This window comes from Trachurus trachurus (assembly GCF_905171665.1).
Source record: "Trachurus trachurus genome assembly, chromosome: 12".
Lineage (NCBI taxonomy): Eukaryota > Metazoa > Chordata > Actinopteri > Carangiformes > Carangidae > Trachurus > Trachurus trachurus.
The window spans coordinates 22,644,905-22,669,459 of NC_139908.1; the positions used below are offsets into that span (position 1 = coordinate 22,644,905).

The window sequence follows — 24,555 nt, forward strand, 5'->3', positions numbered from 1 at the left end:
GAGGGAACAGATTTGTTCAAGGAAGGAAGAAGAAGGGAGGTAAGAAGGAAGGGAAAAGGGAAGGAAAGAAAGATGGAGGTATATAGGGAACAGATCAGGTCAATTGGATCAAAAGAGGATGAAGAAGTAAGGAAAAAAGGATTGTGGAAAGAAGGAAGGGAGAAAGTAAGGAAAGAAGGAAGGATGGAGGAAGGAAACAGATTGGGTCAATTTGACCCAGAAGGACAACAGGAGGGTAGTTTTCTGCTGCTTTTTGTTAATGTAATGTTGTCTCAAAAAAGTCACAAGTTGTACAGGTCCATAAAAATAACTATCATAAGATGACCATCCATTGGTCATAAATCTATTCCAACTGCAGTATTTTCTACCAACACTGAAGTGAAACTGTGGAAGGTAATCTCTATTAGAGTGGTGCATGATGGCCATCTACTGGTTGATCACAAAACTGCAAGCTATATGAACTCAAGCATCCAGCATGTGTTTTGTTTATTTAATTATCATCTCTCTGCTGGTGTGAGTCAGTGCTTTACCATCACAGGCTCCTCATGTAAACCTCCCCGACCTCACAGCTCCACTGTTCCTAGCCCGTGTTGAAAGAAGCTAATCAGTGAGATCCAGCAGAGCGTAAGCCGGCCCAGGCACCAGCTGTTTGAACTGGGCAGCTTTGGGACCATGCCAGTTTCTGCAGAGCAGTTGGCAGACCAGCTGAAAGTTCAGTTAATGTTTTCAGGCAAAAGGCCTTTTCTTTCACAATGGTGCTGTTTACTAAAGACCACAATATTAAAGCTATTTCACACCTATCACTCTGAATAAACACCAGGCGACCTTCTGCTTTTCTTTTTATTAAGAAAAATCGATGTGACAAAAACAGCCTCTCTCCAGATAGCAAACAGATTTAGTATTAGTTTCTTATCTCAAATGCCAGTGCTAGATAAGACCACTTTTTAATGTGAAGAGAAGGCACAATAACGCTGCCTGAGCACAGAGGGTAGATTTTTATGCAGTACACAAAAGCACTGCATTACATTACATTAGAAAAACAAGGTCTGTGTGGGAGGCAGGTAAGGAAAATAAATACAAAACACTCTATGCCAGAGCAACTTTCAGAATCAGAACCAATTCACTTTCTATTAACAGCAACCAAATAATTCAAAATACCAGGAAAGAAAAAGTGTATAATAACTGAAAGCACCAAGCGATTTCTTTTTATACTGTGGCTAATTCACCACAAATAATATTCCTGGCCCTGGGTGATTGTTGTCACATTGATACAGAATTAAGAAATACTCGAAATGGGAGTGAGTGAGGTAATCTGCATCACTTTGGATCTTGGCGTTGCACTGTTGTTGCACGGTTACAGCCATTAGAGCAGGGGGATTTGAAAGGTCTTCACTACATTACCTTCCAACAAAAATGTAGGAGACAGAAATAACAGCAGACATGATGTTCACTTTGACGGATGACTCAACTCAAGTTTCAAGCATGTGTAAGCTGACTTTCATACCCCGTCTTATGAAGCCTGGATGAAAAGAAAATACAATTAAAACACTACATCATGGCTGAAGTATTCATTAGAAGTGATTCAAGTAAAAAAAAAAAATTGACTTCACTTTTCAAAACACTGGTGTAAGCCCTTAGCAGAGGTTATTGTTGAGCAGATGTTAAATTGTTCTGCTTGGAACAATTATCATGGATCATGGAACAATAATCACAGAAGGAGGTTTGCTCCAGACTCTGCTCTGGAGACACATAGGTAAACACAGGCAGATCTTTTTTCCATCTGACCAGTCCTCACAGGTACTTAGCATAAGAACACTATAAAAATATCAGAAAACAGTGCACTTGGTTTTTTTTATGTAGATTATAATGCTCTTTTCTTTTATATTTGTTCAAGTTGCTCCTGGATTTCTACAGGAAGGTTGGTATCGAAGATATCCTTCTTTGTTTGTGCACAACTGAGGCTTTTCGGTAAGATTCATATCTCCAACCAAATAGAAAACACACCACACTTAGGTATGGTCTGAGTGGTGCTGTGTGTGCACCTCTACTTAAATGCAACAAATCCCCTAATGCATCCCTCTACCTACTCCCTATTTTAAAAAATAAAAATACTATAAATATGCATGACTCAGTCACATTTGAAAAAAGGCCTTTAATTAAACAATCTGGAGAATGTGGACAATAGAAACAGAATACTGGTTGAAACTCATATCTTGTGAAATATACCCCAGTCCAACAGCGTGTAAACCGGCTGTGTTGTGGGTCTTTAGTGTCTGATAAGAAACACCACCAATGGATACGGAGATTTGTAAAGAACAAAGTGAGAGCAACCACACTGAATACAAAAACCTTGAGTGGGGAGCTTGATGTTCAACACAGTGAACGTTTAAACAATTACAAAAATACATGTGTAACATTTTTGTTTAGAACTCTCTTTTGGTCAAAAAGAAATAAATAAAAACAACACAGTCATCAGGAGTCGCTGTTGTCTGAGCTGGAGTCATTTGAGCTGCAGGTGACAGAATCCGAAGAGCTGCTGCTGCCCACGTTGTGAGACGCAGCCTGACTGCTTTTCTCTGGATGAAGAGAAGTAAAGACAGGACTGTCAGCTATTAAATGCTGCAGATGCTGATGGATCCGAGCATTTGAACTCTTTGGATTATTAGCGGGATAACAAATGGAAGGGAGGAAAATGGTGGAACGGCTCTTGCACTTACTTTGAAATTTCTTGAACCTCTGATACAGACAAGACCTGACGTATCGCTGCAGCGCGCGCAGAGTCGACGGCTTCAGAACCTCGAAGTCGATCTCTATCTCGTCTGGGTTGGTGTTGCACATCGAGGGCTCTCGTGTCTGAATGATTTGCACCACGTGGCCCAGCTTCGTGCCAGGCAGGCGATTGATGTCCAGGCTGAGCTGCTGCTTCTCGTCGTACGACATCGGCAGAGATTCTTCGTCCGAATCCCAATCTATGCTTTCTTTCCACGAAGGCCTGAAATTCAAGTCAAAGCTGTCAAGGGTCTTAACGTACAGTACAGAATGTACGATGTTAACAAAGCTGTCAAATTGCGTAAAAAGGCCATACCTGGAATGTGAATCACTTCTGGAGTTTGTACTGCCTTTACTTTGTCTGCTGTCCTTTTCTTTTTTCTTCGTTTTGATCAGGGGGGGTTCAGTGAGCGCAGTGAGCTGTTCATGAACAGCTTTAAGCTACACATACAGTACAGGCAACAGAAATGGGTCACACTGGGGCTGCATAATAATATCAAAATAAAAAGCTGAAGAGGGGAAAACAGTAGCACCGAAAAATCAAACTGCACACAAAAACTGTTGAGCTTTTTACTGTCATGCGAGATGCAGCTCAGCATATGATTTTATCAATCAACATCATCATCTCCAAGTTGATGGTCCTCTTGCATCCCTTTCTCCCTGAGCCAGCCAGTCGGGTGGCAGAAATAGTTTTGTAAATGTTGTCATAACGTCTTTGGCAGAATGCAGGGCCAATCATTGCTGTGGGAGCATCACACACCATATTTGTTTTTCAGTGTTACTGTATATTGCAGTTTATTGGAATGAGGTCCCATGTTCACATATAAATATATAGAGATGAAGAATGATGACAGTTACAATAAAACATGTTGCCTCCAGAGAAAAATCTTCTAATGTGGAATTCAAGCAAAAACATTAAGCTCCAAAACCTATGTTTGCATTGTATTTAAGAGCAAATAAGAGACTTTACAGGTAGTGCATGTAAGCGATGGCAGGTCAGGGTACATAACATATTTTTATAGAGAGATGTGTGCAGGAACCCACCTGTTCTGCACCCACCTGTTCTTGCAACTCAGCAAGGCGGGTGGCGCGCTCCTCTGCTGAGTCGGATCTGTCCACACCGGGTGAACTGTTGTCACCCATCCCACTGAAACCGGCAGCCTTGGCCGACGAGGCGCTCACTGGAGTGATCAACTCCACCGGCTCGTCTGGCATCTTTGCGAACCTCTTCTCGAACACGCCCTGAAGCAAACAGAAGAACAAGGAGGGAGGATTGAGCCAAGGTGAAAGATGAAAATATGAAAGATGATGAAAAGACTTGTTTTTTTTGTTTGTTTTGTTTTTTTTATCCATGGCACACCTGAAGTTTTCTGGCCTTTGTGACAACGTCGTGATGCAGAGGGTTGTATTTGTAGCAGTTAGAGAAGATGAGCCTCACATCTGCTGCAAAACTGTCTGCATCCCTGTACTCTCCTCCATCCATCTTTTTCTGTTCAATAAATGTCAAGTTTAGTGACGATAAAATTAAATTAACAACAGAATGTGTCAGATGTGTATGTACAGTGTATGTACTTTAACAGTGCTGAGGTCCATGGGGTACTTGATGATGTCGTGGTAATCGTGAAGCTGCAGAGCCTCGGCGTCGACGGGCTTGTAGAACGGCCAGGCGTAGGCTGCGTGCTTCTTGCTGAGCATTTCCTTCAGGATGTCGCTGCAGTAGCGGAGCTGCCTGCCGGGGCTCCTCTGTGCAGCGCCGTGCTGTGGCAGCTCCTTTCCTTCAAAGCCGCTCTTTGAGAGATTGACGGCTCGGCCTGCGCTTTCACGTCTCCTCTTGCTTTCTGACAAATCACTCAGATTGGTCATGAGGCCGGCTGGGGACACATCACCGGCGGCCTCCTCCTTCCTTTTCAACACTTTCTTCTTCATTGGCGTAAAAACAAAACACCACAATAAGGTTCCCAGAAAAAAAAGTCCTTCTAATGCTCTCAGGTTTTACATTAATATGATTAAGGCATAAAGACAAATATGGAGACTCACTTTTGCTGTTGTAGCTGAAGGACATGTAGTCCCAGCTCCATCCTGCCCACCTGTATTCATGCATTAGAAGGAGAAAAAACAGGAAAACAAGAAATAGATCAAAGAGGTCAAGCTGACTTTTTCTTCTTGGCAAAAAGCACTGCCAAAGACTAATTTGAGTACCACCTGGATTTGGTATTGTATGTCAAAAAGCAGACACTAACACAGGTCTCTGCTTTGCAGTGTGCTTATTTTTTCTTTCTAATTTATGAGCGGGAGAAAGTTTTTTTCTCAGGGGCAAAGAATTTGTGAGGCAGCCACACAAACCTCTACATTTAGAGCGACACAATTACTATGTTAATTGTCCTATACATTATACAAGTGCTTTATAATTCAGTGTGGAAGGGGAAAAATATGTTTCTATGATGTTAAAATTAAACCTTATGTGAAAACAGTTTGGAGGCCTGAGCAGCAGAATGTCTGACAGACAGAAATAAAAGATTGGCACAGAGTCTCCGAAATAACTCCAAAGTTTTCAACAGCTATAACATGATTAATTGGAGAAAAGTAGCCTCGCACAGCTTTCATACACAGTTATAGTTCATTACCTGTCGTGCTACTTTTTCTGCCCTTTACTTTGGCTGCATGAGGTGAAACCTCCACTTCCCCCTGAGGCATCTGGGAAACTTTCTGCAGGAAGATCTTTTCCAGGGCGAGGGCCATCAGCACTATGTCATCTGTGGGCTAGAGGACAGGTGAAGAGTCTTTGAGGATTGACTTTCTTGAAGGCTGACCAGTGTGATGGATGAGCAGTCAGAAAGTCCCTTACCTTGTTATATATGTAGCAGTTGGTGAACATGGTATTGAAATCCTGCATACATTCACTGGCGCACCAGTAGTAGTTGTTCTCCAGCCGTTGCTTGATGGTTCCCATGTCCATGGGAGATGTTATGATTGTGTGATAATCCTGTTTAAGAAAAAGCATGTATGTGTCAGATGAATGTAATCTTATCTTTTACCCTGTGTCCCATGACCTCTAAAGGATCAGCCAGAGTGTGACGATAAAAAAGTTTGTTAGTGCACATTTCCTGCACTCAGCATACAGTATGTAATGGGTTGTCCCATGCAAACTGTCTTACTTTCACTACAATTTGGGTTTAACTGTCATAGTTCTGGCCTTTATTCCAACCAGTCATTAAAAGATTAAGCTACTGAAATTAATTTCCTTGAAAACATCACAGCAGAGAAAACTCTAGAAGAGTTTCTTCACCTGTCTGACCTTGTTTCAGATAATAAAGCCCTAAATTCAGTCCCTCCAGGATTTCGCGGGCTTTTTTTGTGATTGTTGCGGCCTAAAATGCCTGAATTTGCGGCCACATTTTGAAAAAATTGCGGTGCATGTTGCGATGTTTTAAGCCCTTTTGTTGTGATTAAATTGCGGGAGACAGCGAAAGTTGCAAAAAAAAGTTGCAGTTTTGTTCTGAATAATTAAAAATCAAAGGAAAATTTTGAAATGTCACAAATTAATGTGATGTCATGTTATACCAGCAATTTTCCACTTGTTAAGAAAGGCACAGGAAAATTATATAGAGTTGAAAGTTGTTTTACTTAATTAAAATGTCTGTTTAAAAATCGTGGTAAAAGAACTGTTTCATTAAAACAGTCCAGTCTTTGAATAAAAAGGGGAGGGTGGCTACTCAAGTCCAGGGCCAGGGCCTCAGGATGGGGGAAGGGGCACCTGGCCGCCGGCTGCTCCGCTCCGGCCCTGCAGTGGCGCACTCACTGGATTCCCCCTCGGCGAGTGCTGCGGGGTTGACACAGCCTCGGGTGGTCAACCAGGACAACTCACACACTCAACACGTTCAACTCAGCTTGTGTTCCTTTACTTATCACTTTGTGCACGTTGTATCAAGTTTCTTGCCGTCAGCCCAGCCACGCTGTTCCTCCGTGGACTCACTTTCAACCAGCGCTCCGTCCAGACTCGCGGAAAGCACCGACAATTGGTCCAATTTGCGGAAAAGTTGCGGTGATTGTACAAAATTGCAAGATCGCAAAAATTCGCGGGGATTGGCTGAATTTGCGTTAATTGTTGCGATCGCAACATCGCGAATTCCTGGAGGGACTGTAAATTAGCCAGACTTTGGACATGAAAGTGAAGGCGAATGATTAAACTGTTACTCAACCGTCTGACCTTTTAGATAAACTGAACTATAATGTTTCTGGCACAGTCCATTTACAAATTCAAATGAGCTAAAGTATGTCAATGCAACATTGTGATAACCTGGAATAAACCATCTACCCATGCAGATAGCTCTTGAGATTTCTGCCTCCATATTAATTCAATACAGTTGACTTGAATGTTGTTTTTCCTTATCAATTCAACACTAACATCACAAAAACAATGCCCCAGCTGGGACCATCCCCAGTTTGGGGACTAATTATAATATACAGCAGGGACCACTCAAGAAGTAATCTGTTAAAAAAAGAAGTTGAAATCTGTGCCTACACTAACCAGTTCAAACCAGTAATATTACATTAGCAAATTTGGGGGTTATTTGTAATGTCTGGTTTAAAGCTCTAATATTGAATAAGATTGAGACTAAATGTGACACATTCCAGTGTCTCCATACTCACTGTGTTGTGTTGTTTAAGTGGGGTGTGCATTAGGAGGCAACCAAAAACCAAGGGAGAAACAAAAACAGCTCAGGGAGAAGTAAAAACATCAACGACTGCAATGAAAGAATGATGAAAGCCAAGGAAATATAAGGATTTTACACCAGTGAAAGAAAAGAGGAGAGGTTTTTTTCCCCCCAAAAGCAAAAAATAAAATAAAAGAAAACGTACATTTGACAATTTAGACTCATCACACTGTCATTGTGGGGATTGGGGTGTGAAAAACAAAAAAAGCCATCATCTGGCTCAGGAACCAAAGCCTGTACACCTTTATTTTGTTCGTGAATAATATTTCTGTGTGTGCCTGCCTGGTAGCACATACATACTTACCTTTATTAGGGACATGTATCACAACTGCAGTGGGGAAATTACCATATCTCAGAGGGCAGATTTAAAGGACAATTCCAGGCTGTATTTTCCTAACATTTTAGGTCTAAAAGAAGGAATCTGAAGATTTTCATTTTAATTGCTCTTGTGTTGCGGTGCATGTTTGAGTAGCCTCTGACGCTGTCTGCGGCTTTGAGGGATGTAAACAGCCTAAGCAGCGGAACTTCCATCCACTCCCATTCATCGCTGCCGTGGCGATGCGGGGACTAACACAACTACCGCAAAACAGGAGCAATTAAACCAAAAATCTTCAGATAATAGATGCAGCGATAAGTTTTCTATCAGGGTTTGTTTTCTGGTCACAAACTTGGCATAATAGGAGCTAAAAAAATCACCTTAATTGCATTTGTGTTCATAAATAAACAAATAAAGAATCATTAGACAGTTGAAGTAGCTCTAAGTATGAAGGACATTTACATGACACATAAAAATGAAATAAAAACTCACAGGTAATCCAAGGGCAACTGCATCGACAGGATGGTAGAAAGGCCAGGCGAACTGGTGGCGCCACAGGGATTTGACCAGCACGTTCTGCATGTACTGCAGCTGGTTGGTCCTTCGGCCCGCTTTGTCAGGGTTGGTCACCTCAGGAGGCGGCGGGTTCACGACCGGTGGAGCATCTGGGTCTGGCTTCACTGACATGATGGTGGCGGCAACCAAAATACCCGATCGTCAACAAATGGACACACAAGCTCTGCTGATTCCTGTTATCTTCCTCGAGTTCTGGAGCTTTCGTCCATCAGATCATCAGAAGGTCTGCGGGAACACCGGCCAGCTTCGTACATAGTATTAATACCACACAAGGTGACCTGTGGATGTATATATATAAAAAAAAAAAGGTTGGGATAAAGCACTCAATAAGAGATCAATTTCAAATACAACTACTGCCGTTGCTAATGCTGATTCACTTTCAGATGTGTATCATTTGTTTTTCATAATTTTTCAGTTACCCTGTAGAAGATCAATAAAAATATATGTTGAAAAATGTATGTTTTTTGCTACTTTCAATCACAGCACATGGGTCTGGTTTGGAACACTTGCGCTGTAGTTGAAAAGTCAAAATAATCTCCTTTTCTATCCACTTTGTGTTGACGTGGATGGAAACTGAGATCGCAGGAAATGATGGATGTGAAAGAGAACTCATAATGATTTAGGAAAAGACAATAACAATGAGTAGAACCGCAATGCACTTACATTTAGTTTTTTTTTTTTTTTTTAAACTTACTTTAGTCATAAAATTTGGATGATAAATTTCCTTTACAAAAGCAGGAGAAAAGCAGAAATAAGAAACCAAGCTAGGGATGGGAATAGTATATAGCCTTCTAGTATAGGTGCTTTACAATTGTTAAATATACATTATTTATATATAGGCTGTACAAGCCTATTTTGTTAAATGGATAGTTCAACATTTTGGCAAAATGACCCATTGCCATAATCTCTATAGTTTTAGGAGTAGGTTTGTTACCTTTAATTGTCGGTGCTATTTTTAGAACGGCGGAGCAGAGCCGCGAGCTGCTCAGAGCTACGCTACGGAGGCTAATGGGATTTCTTGGTTTCTCTCATCAAACTCATCAAATACACAATCCAACAACTCCAAAACGTTCTGGTGGACAAGTTGTGACCTGCACATACACCATGCTATGAGATAATGACAGAACGTTACAAGACAGAGTTGTTTTCGAGGTAAATTCATGCAAAACCACTGATGCGTGTTCCCGTCGAGGGCAGTTTTTAGGCAAGCAGTCTCTGTATTTGCTTCAAAAACAACTCCATCTCATAATGTCCCGTTATTATCTCATAGCGTGGTGAATGTGCAGGTCACAACTTGTCCACCGGAGTGTGTTTTGGTGGACAGTGTTTTGTATTTGATGAGTTTGATGAGGGAAACCAAGAAATCCCATTAGCCTCCGTAGCGTAGCTCTGAGCAGCTCGCAGCTCTGCTCTGCCATTCTAAAAATAGCTTGCACTGACAATTAAAGGTAACAAACCTACTCCTAAAACTATGGACCAATTTGCCAAAATGTTGAACTATCCCTTTAAAGTTATAAGATCATTCTCATGATCATGACTCCTATCTGACTTAAAGGGCTGAGATTAAATATATTTTTTATATATTTGGGCTTCAGTTGATCAGGTGAGGACTTTCAGAAATTCTAGACTGTCTCACAAACATAAAATGGGTTCTTTCATTTCTACATTTATAAGGGTCTGCCAAGGTGAAACTACAATGTCACGTCATCACTTTATATGTTTCTGTGGCAAGGAATTGTGGGTCACTATTCGTCTAAGCCTCTCAGCCTTTCATTTCCTCTGCTAACATGAACAGAACAGGATTTAACTTTCTTTCCTTATCAGAGAATTCAACCAAATCTCAACCAACCTTCCTCTGTGAGAAAGACTTTTCAATCACAGCCTAGATCTATGCTACGTCTCATTCTGCCAAAACAAAGTCTGTTTGAAAGCCTTTTCATGGCATGTTTTACTGAACAAAATAAAAAAGAATTATTAACGATAATAGCGCTCATGCCTCCACCAAGGTCAAATAGTTACACATAGTACATGATAAGTTACACAGTGCAGCTCTTACAATAATAGTTACACAGTGCAGCTCTTACAATAGAAAAATAAAAATTAGAGGACACATATGGCCTGTTTTTCATAAAATGTAGGAAGTCATAGGATCTAAATATTATTCCCTATCCCACAATGTAAAGGAAAGTGATAAACTTGTAACTTATACACCTCTTCCCTGTGGCTCATGCCCCACTCTCTTTTTAGTTCTCAGTTCATTACTTTGTGTAAAATCCTGTTAATTAAAGAAACAGGTGCAGAAAACATAAAAACCTCCACCACTGAACAGATTTGTCATCTCACATTTCCATAAAGTGGCATTGCCATGTATTTAACCAGCAGATGTCACCATTTCTCAAACTCAACTCATACAGCAATAATATCCAGCCCACATGGAAGTATGTCAATTGGGAAAGGTTTATGTTTTTGGTCCAATTTGATCACCAAGTAAAAAAGCTCAGGGGGCATGTCTCCTGTGTATGAAGTCAAGTACACAGCTATATATGTAGCTATGTATCTATATATTTCACAGCTATTGTGGTTGATATGTGTTTTTGTTAACTTTTTGAGAGACTTTTTGTTAGTTGTGAATTTTCTCCACCTGTTTATTGTGATTTTAACGATGACAAAACGCTTTATTATACATGTATGTATTTATATAGTTGTGGCTTTCTAGCTGGGGGGAAACTGTAGTGTAATACTTCAATAATCACGGACAATAGTACAGTCACTCAGTGCAATACAAAACATACTGCCCATCTAAAAAAAAAGTCACCACTTGGATTTGACAAAACTAATAGGTAAGAGCCTCCCATTGGTTAATTACTGCTTGGATGATGTTTCAGCTGGCAACAACTTATTTAACCCCAACTGATGCAGTCAGTAGCTTCTCATTTCTTTAACAACCACGTCGGAAGACACATAGGCCTACTGTGATCGTGGAGAAGATGTTAATCCGTTTGAGAAAGGTCAAATTATTGACATGCATCAAGCAAATAAACATCCAATGAGATTGCTGAGACTTCAGAACTGTCCAACACATTATTAAAAACTGGAAGGAGTGGAGAACCATCATCTTCAGGGAAGAAATGTGGGCCAATGTGACCACACATCGCGTACATGTTGCACAGTGCATGACCACGTTGAGAATCTTTGAAAATGAATGCAACTCTGAATGGAAATAAATGTTGTGACACTGCAGAAGCTTTGAAACGATGCCACAGTGAATGTGTGTCGTAATCAAAGCTAAAGGCGGTCCAACGAAATATTAGAGTGTGACTTTTTTTGGACAGGCAATGTATAATTATTCTCAGGATGTTTTCATCGTCGCACTGTATTAAAATAAACTAACACGTGTCTTGCATTGCGGTGGGAGATGTAGAGATACATTTTAGAAAAAGAAAAAAAAACTAACTTACACAAACTTGCATTCACCTTTTGGCACTGCAACTTAACTGCTGATATTTAACTATTTCACCTGACCCAATGTTGGACAGAAAGCAAAGACATTGCAAGCTTAGTCTTTAAAGTGTTAAATAAATATGACATCATGCAGCAACAGGTAAAGCTAACGAGCTAACGACTGGGCGTTGATATTAGCTCAACCTAAGCGGCTGTAATTAACGTTCACGGTACATTACTCGATGAATACAGACGGTATTACACGTATCTCCGGGTGTCATGTTGTCACTTTGAGTCAAAAAAAGGTCTGAGTGTCCTGTTTTGTGTAAAGTTTCAGCACAGAGTCGCTAACAGTTCAGTTAACCTCGCGCTCATCTGAGGATAATAACGGTAGCACGCGCAGGCAGACGTGGGGGTAAAAACATCAAGCTAACGTTACTTAAGTTTTTACCAACTTGTCCAACTTAATCTCTTATGAAGACACGTTGGAGCGACAGATGAGGAGCTGCTGTACTTCACAGGAGGCTAATTCCCGCACAGAGGCCTGATTAAAAAGCCCAATTTAGCTCCACTTCGTACCGTTTGACCAACGTTGAAACCACGAGCTGAGGTTTCTCCCTCCTCCGCTATGCTGCTGCTTCTTCTGTGGTGTGTTAACTGCACCAAACCGGCTTGGAGGCGCAATACTGCCCCCACCTGGACTCTATCAAACAGGATTTATAACAGAGACTGGAGTTACCTACTGCCCTACAGCTATTTTGCTGGGAGTCATTATAGATGATATAACAAGATAGAAATAATACAACAGTTCGGAGCAGGTGTGATGCTTGACTTTTCACATAGCCTACTTACTTTACTTTCACTATTGCAACTTTGTTTTTTCTATAGGCCTATTTATGTCTAACTGTCTGGCAGCATCTTTTTCTCTCTTATTTTACTTTATTTTATTCTAGACTGTTTTTCAGTTAACATTGTCCACATTACATGTAGCATGTTTTGTTAAGTTAAAAAAACTGTAAAAAATAAATAAATAAATAAAGTATTTTAAAAAACAATAGGCTATATCTCAGAACAAATTCCTCAATATCAACATATTGTCATTAAGTACGAGTATCACTATTTGTGGGTCTGCAACATAACTTTAAAACACTTTTACAACATATAATCACAATTAATGCAGATGACTCTTTACACCAATACCATGATGTTGTGGAGGGGGAAAAACAGAAAAGAGACATTAGTAGCACCATTGTCTTTATTTTAAGCTCACACCTGTAACACATATTACACACACATCTATTCTATTCTATTCTATTCTATTCTATTCTATTCTATTCTATTCTATTCTATATTGTGTGAAACAGCCATTCATACTTTAGTGCAACTTGAATAGGATGTTAGACATAATAGATATTGTCACTTCTGACAAAACATTCAATGCCTCTTTTCTAATGACAGTTACAGTACTGGAAAACTAGCTGTCTGCACATGGAGCTCTAAACAACATGAACTTAGACTACCACAACAACTATTGTCTTCATGTCTTAATCTCTTGTTTTGCAGGTGTCCATCTCACACATGTAGGCTATATTATTAAATATTGCTCTAATGGCAGAATTGCATCCTGCATCTTTCTCCTACTTGCTCTCCTCCTACTCATCTGAATCCAGCAGGCAGGTGCATGCAATAGCTTTTGTCACGAGGTAGGGGTCACAGTTTGCTGCAGGGCGCCGGTCCTCGAAGTAGCCTTTCTTCTCCTGACCCACCTGGCGGGGGATACGGATGCTGGCGCCTCGGTTAGCCACTCCAGCAGAGAAGTCGTCGATGTTGGAGGTCTCATGGTGACCCGTGAGACGTCTGGTGTTGTCCTTGCCTTCATGAGGGTCATACATACGGATGTGCTCCTTGTGCTTTTTGCTCAGTTTCTCGATGGCCTGCTCGATGTATCTGTCGGAGGAGATGAAAGACAGACTGTTGAGTCACAGAGCTGCTGCTGTCACCTTCTGCAAAAACTAAAATCATTTAAGTTTACAACTTTATAGGGTACAAGCTTATGCATTCATCTCCTAGTGTAGGAAAATAAATTATAGGCTAATGATATGACAAACCTAATGTTTTTCTATTGCATATAATTTAGTATGTAAACTAACCAAAAACAACAAGTGGTTGCTCTGTCCTGCAACACATTTTTCTTGTCAGTAAAACTGTCTGCTTAAAATGCAGTAATTCCTCCTTGTTTACATGGGGGCAGCAGAAACACCACATTGATATATCATCAGTCTTTTTTTACAATCATTATGCAGGCCAGAACCAAAACACTGACCTCATGACTGCTAACAACTGTGGAACGGAGGGAAACAGCAGAGACAGTTGTAACTATGAATATACAAGTAGATAGCCTACATAATCCATTGTTCATAGAAAAATACTGATTGTAAATGACCTTTAATATGAGCATAGTATTTCTATAAATGTGTTCTTATGTTTATTCATTAACATTCTTTAAAGCCAGGCTTTTATTTTTTATATATTAAGCAGACGGATATTCAGGGCTTTTATTTTGAAAGCGTCTCGCTGAGACCTCGTACACATCCGGTGCTTCGGACTTTACCGGCAAAAAGGAAAAGTGTCTGCAAGGCTAAAATAGTGTCTTCAATGCTAAAAGCAAGCAAAGTGTGTCTAACCCACATGAAGCGCCCTAGCACCTGGCTAATAAGGGGCACAAGGTTTGTTTTGTTACCATTTCATGCTATATTTATGTCCGGCTCGAGTTTGGTTGCCGTGGATATTATCATGCATAAAGCGTATTGTGGTTAGCGGTAGCTACTATTAGCATCGGCGAGCTGCCGTGTCGGTCTGTATTGAAGTGAGATGAAGCTATAAGCTAACTTGTTGGTTGTTTTATTAATGCAACAGAACGTATTTTGTCTGTTTTATATAAGGTCTGCTAAGGTTAAAAACTGTTTATTGGGTTAAAAACGAACGGTTAAAAATGCTAATTTCATGTCAAATATTGTTTTATATTGCACTCTATGTGAGGTTGTCTTTCAGTTAAAATGTGAATTTTCCCTCATGACTGTAACATCAATCGTAGCAGTTAAAATATATATTTAAATTCATGGAGTAAAACCTGTGAGTCTACAATAAGTTTATCAGATAAAAAGAGAGTCAACTTACATGATTGTTTGTGATAAAGGCAGTTAAAGGTAATTTCAAGTAAGAGTAAAGGTAACTGTATTTTGTTTTCTTCTTTTCATAGCTCTTACGGTGTGTTTACATTGAATACGGTCCAAGGAATAAAACATTGTGAACCATCAGTTTGAGAGTCCGACCATCATTTAGCCGGGGATGCTACAGTAAGAGCTTCACCTCATCCGTCACATCACGCCGCTGACCAAGGACAACTGTAGAGGGACCTGATGTGATGGTCAAGGATTGTGGTACCTGCTCACAACATGGAAGCATCAGTAAAGACGCCTCCAGACGACAGAGACTCCGAACAGATGAAGGATAAGGATACTGAAGAGGAGGATCTCCGTCGCTCTGGTCGCCTACGGAATCCCACGGAAAAGATGCTTGCATTTCATGAGGAGGAGGCCCACAAAAAGGAGAAAAGGTTGACTCACATTTATGAACAATGGAAGATCCAGGCACGTAAGGCTAGAGAACAGTTAAAGTTAAACATTCCTGAAAGTGACATTGCAACTCTTATAGACACACTAGAAGAAGGAAAAAACTGTGTTATAAACCTGTACATAGACATCAGAGCTCACCTCACTCCATCTAATGAGACAAGACGTCGTATTGATGCCTGTGAGGCAGTTACAAGGGACATTGTTAAAATTGCTCTTGAAAGGATATCAGGCATAGATGGAGAATTTGATAGTGAAGCTGTAAGGCAACGTCTTCATGAGCTTCTTAACAGAGACTACGCTCGCTCCATCTACGGATCCACAGCTTCACCTCCAAGTCAACACTCAAGTAAAGGTTCCAGTCAACACTCTGTCATAGCAGCAAAAAGAGCAGACGCTGCAGCAGAATTAGCAGCAAAGGAAGCAGAGTATGAAGTGTTATTGAAGGAGGAGAAACAAAAAGAAAAGATGCAAGTCTTAGAACGTGAGTTGGAAAGATTAAAGGCAGAGAAGGGCATTAAAGCTGCACGAGCTAGGTTCACAACTTATGATCAAGAAGTAATGCAGGAAGCAAGTGTTCATTCTGTAGATCAGATGAGAACGAGAGAACATCAGTTTGTGTATCCTCCTCCTTCAGCTCTCATACAGCAGCCCACTGATATCACAATGACAGCATCACCTGCAAGGACAGATGTAAGTTATCTGGCTCAGGCAGTCCAAGATAGCATAGCTCTGAACAGGCTCCCAATGCCAGAACCGTCTGTATTTACTGGTGACCCTATCCAGTTCATTGAGTGGAAGGCCTCCTTCACATCCCTCATAGACAAAAAGAACATTGCTTCAGCTGACAAATTACATTATTTGAAAAAATATGTAGGAGGTCCAGCTCGAAAGACACTTGATGGCATATTTTATAGAAATGATGATGAAGCCTATAAAGATGGATGGAACCGTCTCAACCACAGGTATGGTCAGCCGTTTGTTATACAAAAAGCATTCAGGGAAAAACTAACAAACTGGCCAAAGGTCCATCCAAGAGATGCTGAGGGACTTAGAGCATTCGCTGATTTCTTACACTCATGTCTGGAAGCCATGCCTTATGTCAAAGGTCTGGACATTTTGAACGATTGTGAAGAAAACCAGAAATTGGTTCAAAAGCTACCTGATTGGGCAGCATCACAGTGGAACCGCAAGGTCACTCAAGTCATGAGAGTTGACCAGGAGTTTCCCAGCTTCCAGGAGTTTGTCTTCTTCATTGTAACGGAGGCAGAAATTGCATGTAATCCTATTACTTCATTCCACGCTCTCCACTCATCAGAGGCTAACTCATCACGTCATCTGAAAGAAAAGAAATGTAAATCCAGTGTTTATCACACACAGACAGTTACAGAGAATGAAACACAAGGACAGTTAAGAACAGGTTTAAAGCCACCATGTGTGTTTTGTCAAGACAGTAAACATCAACTTCATCGCTGTCCTGAGTTTAAAGGGAAAGCTCTGGAGGAACGACGGAAATATGTGAAAGAAAAGAAGCTTTGCTATGGCTGCTTGAGGACGGGCCATAACGCCAAGGACTGCCGCAATAGACATTCATGCGACAAATGTAAAGCAAGACATCCTACGCTTCTCCATGATGACACCTACACCAAGGCCAAGCCCACGTCAGTCTCAAATCAAAGTAACACAGAGGAAACAGCAACCACATTGGCTCTCAGTGTGGCAACTAAGGAGCCATCTACCAACACTTCAATGATAGTGCCAGTGTGGGTTTCTTCTGTCAGCAATCCAGGTACGGAAAGACTTGTTTATGCGCTGCTTGATACCCAAAGTGATACAGTCTTCATTGACCAAGAAGTCAGCAATAGTTTACAGACTGAAACTCATCCTGTAAGACTGAAACTAACAACCATGACAGGAAAGGGTGCATTAATGCATAGTCAAAGAGTGTCAGGTTTGAGAGTGAGAGGTTACTGCTCTGCTATCCACATTGATCTCCCCCCTGCTTACACCAAGGACTGTATACCAGTGAATCGAACACACATTCCTACCTGTGACACGGCACGGAACTGGAATCATCTCATCAAAATAGCAGATGAAATCCCACCACAGCTGGAATGTGAAGTCGGTCTGCTGATCGGCTACAATTGCTCAAGGGCACTGGCACCACGGCAGGTAATCCTTGGAGGAGATAGCGAACCATATGCAGTTCAGACGGATTTGGGGTGGAGTATCGTAGGCTGTTCACCTCACCACAACTCACCAAGCATCACCAACATGTGTCACAGAGTTTCAGTCAGAGAGCTTCCTCCAGTGACCCCAGCTGAGGCACTCAGGGTTCTCGAGTCTGACTTTAAAGATGCCAATAAGGACGGAAAGACTGTGTCTCAGGATGACATCCGCTTCCTGGATGTGTTAAAGGAAGGGATCAAGAGGAACATTCATGGACATTACGAGATGCCACTCCCCTTTAAAGAGAGACCCTATCTCCCTGACAACAAACAACTGGCGATGGTACGGCTCAGTCACCTTAAAAGAAAGCTGGCGAAGGATGACAAGTACAAAGAACATTATGTGAAGTTTATGAATGAAATCATTGAAAAGGGTGAGGCAGAGGAAGTTCAGGATCAAGGGAAGGAAGGAGAGAAGTGGTACATTCCTCACCACGGAGTGTATCACTCGAAAAAACCTGATAACCCCGCAGACATCGCATCTAGGGGATCAAGCGCAAGTGAGATTCTCACATCAAGCTGGTTCAAAGGACCTCGGTTCTTATGGGAGAAAGAGATACCTCCAGCTACGGATGTTAGAGCAGAAATACAGATTGGAGATCCTGAAGTCAAGAGGATTCAGACTCTAAACACACAGACACGGGAACAGCTGAGTCTCTCAGACCGCCTGTCAAAGTTTTCCTCGTGGTCAAAAGCAACTCAGGCTGTCGCTCGTCTCATTCGTCGTGTCAGACATGATAAGTCAACAGACCACAGCACCGTCCAAGAACGAGAAGACGCACGCTGCATCATCATAAGAGACTTACAGAGACACGCATATCCAGAAGAGTTAAAGTTGCTCAGTAAGGTAACTCAGCTTCCCTCTCAGAGTAAACTGTTTCAGATGGATGCTTTTCTTGATCAGGATGGACTCCTCAAGGTGGGAGGAAGACTGAAAAATGCATCACTCCCTACCTCACTGAAGCATCCAGTGATCATACCAAAGAGTCATCCCATCACCAAGGCAATAATTGCTCACTGTCACGAGAAAGTCCAACATCAAGGAAAAGGCTTGACTATTAATGAGATCAGATCAAATGGATTCTGGATTCCAGGAATCAACAGAGCTGTGGCAACGCATCTGCATCAATGTGTTACATGTCGAAAACTCAGAAGATTCACAGAGGAGCAGCGAATGGCAGATTTGCCGTCTGAGCGTGTGGATCCATCACCACCTTTCACCTATTGTGGAATGGACTGTTTCGGTCCGTTTTTCACCAAACAAGGACGCAAGGTACAAAAGAGATACGGACTGCTTTTCACCTGCCTTTGCTGTCGAGCTATCCACATTGAAATGTTAGACGACATGTCGACAGATGCTTTCATAAATGGACTTCGTTGTTTCATTGCAATAAGAGGAGCAGTACGTGACATAAAATGTGACCAAGGAACGAACTTCGTTGGAGCTAAAAATGAACTGAATGAAGCTCTCAAGCAATTGGATGCTGATCGTCTGACTACGTTTTTGGCTGAGAAACAGTGTGACTTCAGCATGAACGCTCCGCATGCAAGCCATGCTGGAGGCGTATGGGAGAGACAGATCCGAACGGTGAGGAATGTTCTTCGTTTAACTCTTTCACCCTCATCAGGCAGGCTGGACGATGCCTCTCTACGGACATTCTTTTATGAGGCAGCAGCTATTGTGAACAGTCGTCCACTCACCGTTGACAACTTAAATGATCCAGATAGTCCAGAGCCGCTAACGCCCAATCACCTACTCACCATGAAACCCACTGCAGCCTTACCACCTCCTGGCAGATTCATCAGAGAGGATATGCTCGTAAGAGGTGGCGCCGTGTTCAGTACCTTGCAGAGCAGTTCTGGGGCCGGTGGAGAAGAGAGTATGTGTACAACATCGCCACCAGACAACGCTGGCATACCCCAAGGAGAAACCTCAAAGTCGGTGACATTGTGATGGAAAAGACAGAAGATCAACCTCGCAACGAGTGGAAATTGGCTAAAGTTGTAGAGACAGTGACTGATAAAGATGGACTAGTGAGGAGAGTGAAGATTCGTGTTGGAGATCAGAAGATGGGAAAGGAGGGACAGCGTTCTGGCAAGCCATCCATCGTTGAACGTCCAGTGCAGAAGCTGATCCTGCTCCTAGAGACTGTTTAATCACCCCCTTCACTCCACAACCTATCCTTTACAGTATGAAGAGTTTATGGACATTTTTGACTCAAGCACTAAAGGTTAAAGGTCACATGGTTTAGAAATCATTCATGCTTTACATCTAATAAGGGGATGAAAAAACCAGTAATGATTTGGTGGGAGTGTAAATGACCTTTAATATGAGCATAGTATTTCTATAAATGTGTTCTTATGTTTATTCATTAACATTCTTTAAAGCCAGGCTTTTATTTTTTATATATTAAGCAGACGGATATTCAGGGCTTTTATTTTGAAAGCGTCTCGCTGAGACCTCGTACACATCCGGTGCTTCGGACTTTACCGGCAAAAAGGAAAAGTGTCTGCAAGGCTAAAATAGTGTCTTCAATGCTAAAAGCAAGCAAAGTGTGTCTAACCCACATGAAGCGCCCTAGCACCTGGCTAATAAGGGGCACAAGGTTTGTTTTGTTACCATTTCATGCTATATTTATGTCCGGCTCGAGTTTGGTTGCCGTGGATATTATCATGCATAAAGCGTATTGTGGTTAGCGGTAGCTACTATTAGCATCGGCGAGCTGCCGTGTCGGTCTGTATTGAAGTGAGATGAAGCTATAAGCTAACTTGTTGGTTGTTTTATTAATGCAACAGAACGTATTTTGTCTGTTTTATATAAGGTCTGCTAAGGTTAAAAACTGTTTATTGGGTTAAAAACGAACGGTTAAAAATGCTAATTTCATGTCAAATATTGTTTTATATTGCACTCTATGTGAGGTTGTCTTTCAGTTAAAATGTGAATTTTCCCTCATGACTGTAACATCAATCGTAGCAGTTAAAATATATATTTAAATTCATGGAGTAAAACCTGTGAGTCTACAATAAGTTTATCAGATAAAAAGAGAGTCAACTTACATGATTGTTTGTGATAAAGGCAGTTAAAGGTAATTTCAAGTAAGAGTAAAGGTAACTGTATTTTGTTTTCTTCTTTTCATAGCTCTTACGGTGTGTTTACATTGAATACGGTCCAAGGAATAAAACATTGTGAACCATCAGTTTGAGAGTCCGACCATCATTTAGCCGGGGATGCTACACTGATTATAGCTGCTTTAATTTAGAGATACCAGACTTTGGTATATTTGGTATATTATAAATATAGGCTACTATAGTTAAATCATTCTTTCATTTTCTTTATTTTAGAGTCTTGGATTTAGGAAATATGAAATTCAAGGGTTACCTGAAAACAGATTTCAGTGGTGACATTTATACACTGTTTGTCAGTGTATAAATGTTTTATATCCTGGTGCATGCCATGTTATTTTTGTTATTGCAAATACAGATAGTGTGAACAAATATTCTGTGGAATTATGTAGAATTTGATCAAATCAAAATGTTTATGAAACATTTCAACCAATAAGTGAATTATAGTGAATCTTTTAGCAACCACAAGACGCTTCATACCAGTGCATTAGACTTTCTTGGTCTTATGGAAAACTCAGATAGCTAAAGATGAAGATAGAAATATTTTTTGGAGGATAAAAGATTTGGAAAGTTATTGTCTAAACAAAGTTAAACAGGGAGTATGAACTCACTGCAGGCCGCCCTCTTCCCTCATCTCCTTGGTGCTGACGTTTGTGTGGCAGCCAGCACCGTTCCAGTTGCCCATCATTGGTTTGGGGTCCAGCGTCGCAACAACCCCATAATCTTCACACACACGGTGCAGCAGAAAGCGTGCGACCCACAGGTGGTCGCCCATCTCAATGCCCTCACAGGGCCCCACCTGGAACTCCCACTAATGTCAGGGAAACAAGAGGGGGAAACAGTGTCAGACAAAGATGGACAATCAATCAATCAATTTCAATCTATCAACATGCTATTATAAGTGCACTTACCTGAGATGGCATAACTTCAGCGTTGGTGCCATAGATTTTGACCCCTGCATAGAGGCAGGCCTTGTAGTGACACTCCACAATGTCCCGTCCATAAGCATTGTTTGCCCCCACACCACAGTAGTAAGGGCCTTAAAGTGGGGGACAAGATGGGACATTAGCACTATCGCAAATACAGCAGTAATAGCAATAGCAAAATTGAAATATGCAATAGGCCTAAATAGGTCCAGGGGAGCCATAACTATCCTACACAAAATATTTCATCTAAATAAACGAAACTACGCACATTTGCATAGTTTGATTCATCGTTTTAGTGTTCTAGTTTTATCAACGAGGTTTTGCAAAGTGGCTTGTCTATCAAAATATATGATTTAATCTGTAGGCTACCTGTTATTCAACACACTATTCATTACACTGAATTGAGGACGTACTGAAAAATCGAGGCAAGCACATATTTGTGTTACTATAACTTGACATATAATGCGCTATGATGCACTATTTGTTGAATAAAATAAACTCTCCTCAATTGGATCAACATGATTTGTTTCCTCTTTTCCATTCAAAGTTACAGGGTTCTGACCATCAAATCATTTATTAATTACTCAGACCATAATAAGTAACCTTGGTGAATATGAGCAAGTTTCCTCAATTCAATGTAGTAAATAGTTCTAATGACAATAATACGTACAGATTTACTTAAAATGGTCTGAGTAATACAAAGAATAAATGACTTGGTGGTCATTGGTCAGGCTTCACCAGTCCACCACAGGGGGGGGTACGTTTCATGCGGAAAGGACAGTCTGAAATAATTTGTTTCCCCCTGTAACTTTGACTCACTTGACCCAGGATTGGAATGAACAAATAAAATGAAATATGAAATGAAATAAAATAAAAAAAATAAAAAAGATGGGCAGCTCACTCACCCTGGGGTCCTGGGTACCCATTTTTAGGCCAACTAAAGGGATGTCCATCTGTTGCGAGGAGCGTGTACTCCTGCTCCATACCAAACCACATGCAGTGCTCCTTGATCTCCTCCATCACCTTGTTGCAGCTGGCTCGATGGTTACTCTCTACACAGCAAAGACAAGTGTTTATCCTGGGCTTATCGAGAGGACCAGTTAAATATGATTGAAAAAAGATGGAAAGTATACCTGCAGGTATGCGGTTGTATTTGAGGACTTCACAGAGGACCAGTTTGTTGGGGTCGAGGGTGAATGGATCTCTGAACATGCAGACTGGGATGAGGTACATGTCACTGTTGGAGCCCTCGGCTTGGTACGTGCTCGAGCCATCGAAGTTCCACTCGGGAATATCTGACAAGATCAGGAATGATAAACATTATTATTATTAAATGGCCACCCGCGTATAGCAGTAGAAGGCTTCATGACCGGGAGTAACCTCTTGCTGTCTTCTCATACTAACACATGTTTGTTCTGATGTCGTTTTATACAGCTACAGTACCATCCACCATAAATAGTAAATGTGTAAATATTTGCTCCTGTATAGATTTACTTGGATTTACCATTATTACTTTGTGATGTGAAAGAAATTAAAGGAAAATTGTTTAAATTAATAATTATCAGATATTTTCCAATGTTTCAAACTCACACACATTAAAATTATGTTCTGCTAAATGTATAGGACTGCTGACTTCAGTCTTACAATGAAACAGCTATGATATTTGTTATTTGAATACATTATACATTGTTTTTTAAAATCAATTCATTTTTACTTAACCTTTATTTAACCTGATAAGAACCCCATTGGGATGACCCTGACCATCTTTTTCAGCAGGGTCCTGCCCCAAGTGACGATAATAACTAATTATCATTATTAAATAATTTGATTCTCTTATTTTCATACATACAGTTTTGGTTCGAAAGCGGGCGGAAACAATTTTTTACTTTCAAGGTTTAACAAAGAGAGCAAAACCAGGCAAAACCAGACTGTGTTCAATGAGATTTACGTCATCTTGACGCGCCAAGATAACTAAGATTTTATCAAAATATCAATCTCTTCAGTTCAAAATACTGAGAAGAGAATCAAAGTACAATTATCAAGGAGAACAAGAGGTCCAATACAGTCCATATGGACAATTTTACAGCTCAGCAGCCATATTCAGTTGTTAACTGTTTCTAAGCTGGGTTGGTACTGAGCAGTCATAAATATTTGTTCTCTAGCTTCAGGTTGCAACAGGATACTCTCACACCCATGTTGTGTACAATGAAGGTGTGTTTCCCCCTGACAGCAGATAGTAATAAACCAACACTACTTCACAGCTCTTCTTTAATTTGCATCTCTTGAATATAAATCAGTGCTTTTTAAACTATTACTCCACATTAAATCTATAGTATCTTTCAGGGAAAATAAAACCCACTGACTTGTCTTCAAATGTTCCCCGCCCAGACATTCATAAATCATAACGTTTCAGGTTTAGTTTCAGTTCATATGTTACTCATATGCATCAGGATAATATCATAATCATCATCAGAATGAATACAAATAGACACATAGTTAAAAAGAGGACATTTACCTTCTATGCTTTCAGGTTCTTTGTCCAGGGTTCGGGTCTTGTTGCGAAGCCCCTCTCCTGTTCCGTCGATCCAGATGTAGGTGACCTGGCACTTCTCCCCCTGCGGCAGGCTCATGTACTGCTGGCGCACGGCCTTGTTGAGTTGAGAACTGACGGACACTGATGCCATGTTCGCCTTCAAACAGATGGAGAGGTGATGTTTTCATTACATTAAGGTTTCACCTCTGTCTTAAATTTTACAGTGCATTCATCTGTATTCAATACTGGTTTTGGCATTCTTTCCTTCTTTTCCTCCTCGTTGAACCTCATCCTGC

General features: G+C 40.9%; 2 protein-coding genes across 5 annotated transcripts; both read right to left on the reverse strand.

Moving 5' to 3' along the window:
- Positions 1–943: 943 nt before the first annotated feature.
- LOC310995154 (bromodomain-containing protein 3-like) lies at positions 944–12,432 on the reverse strand. 4 transcript variants are annotated; one of them, XM_083984095.1, is made up of 11 exons: positions 12,397–12,432; positions 8,293–8,654; positions 5,615–5,752; positions 5,394–5,529; positions 4,807–4,856; positions 4,342–4,686; positions 4,130–4,258; positions 3,814–4,011; positions 3,086–3,210; positions 2,718–2,992; positions 944–2,576 (listed from the first exon to the last, which is right to left on the reverse strand). In XM_083984095.1, the coding sequence occupies exons 2-11, from the start codon at positions 8,485–8,487 to the stop codon at positions 2,473–2,475; spliced, it is 1,695 nt and encodes a 564-aa protein (XP_083840221.1). In that variant the 5' UTR covers positions 8,488–8,654; positions 12,397–12,432; the 3' UTR covers positions 944–2,472. The 4 variants fall into 4 exon arrangements, with proteins under 4 accessions (XP_083840221.1, XP_083840218.1, XP_083840219.1 ...); XM_083984092.1 differs by having other exon boundaries at positions 4,342–4,689; XM_083984093.1 differs by lacking the exon at positions 12,397–12,432 and adding an exon at positions 12,269–12,376 and having other exon boundaries at positions 4,342–4,689.
- Positions 12,433–13,469: 1,037 nt separating this feature from the next.
- Positions 13,470–24,410, reverse strand: LOC310994600 (glutamine synthetase-like; the record flags this gene model as incomplete). Its single annotated transcript, XM_083983336.1, has 6 exons — positions 13,470–13,764; positions 21,412–21,611; positions 21,712–21,839; positions 22,632–22,778; positions 22,860–23,021; positions 24,242–24,410. The coding sequence occupies 6 exons, from the start codon at positions 24,408–24,410 to the stop codon at positions 13,470–13,472; spliced, it is 1,101 nt and encodes a 366-aa protein (XP_083839462.1).
- Between the last annotated feature and the right edge of the window lie 145 nt (positions 24,411–24,555).

What these genes read in the sequence shown, in the direction of transcription:
- LOC310995154 (XM_083984092.1), bottom strand. Translation starts at nt 8,487, where the DNA reads ATGTCAGTGAAGCCAGACCCAGATGCTCCACCGGTCGTGAACCCGCCG. An exon ending in ACTGCTACATATATAACAAG is followed by an intron (nt 5,530 to 5,614) that starts GTAAGGGACTTT and finishes CCTGTCCTCTAG; the next exon opens with CCCACAGATGACATAGTGCT. An exon ending in CAGAAAAAGTAGCACGACAG is followed by an intron (nt 4,857 to 5,393) that starts GTAATGAACTAT and finishes GCATGAATACAG; the next exon opens with GTGGGCAGGATGGAGCTGGG.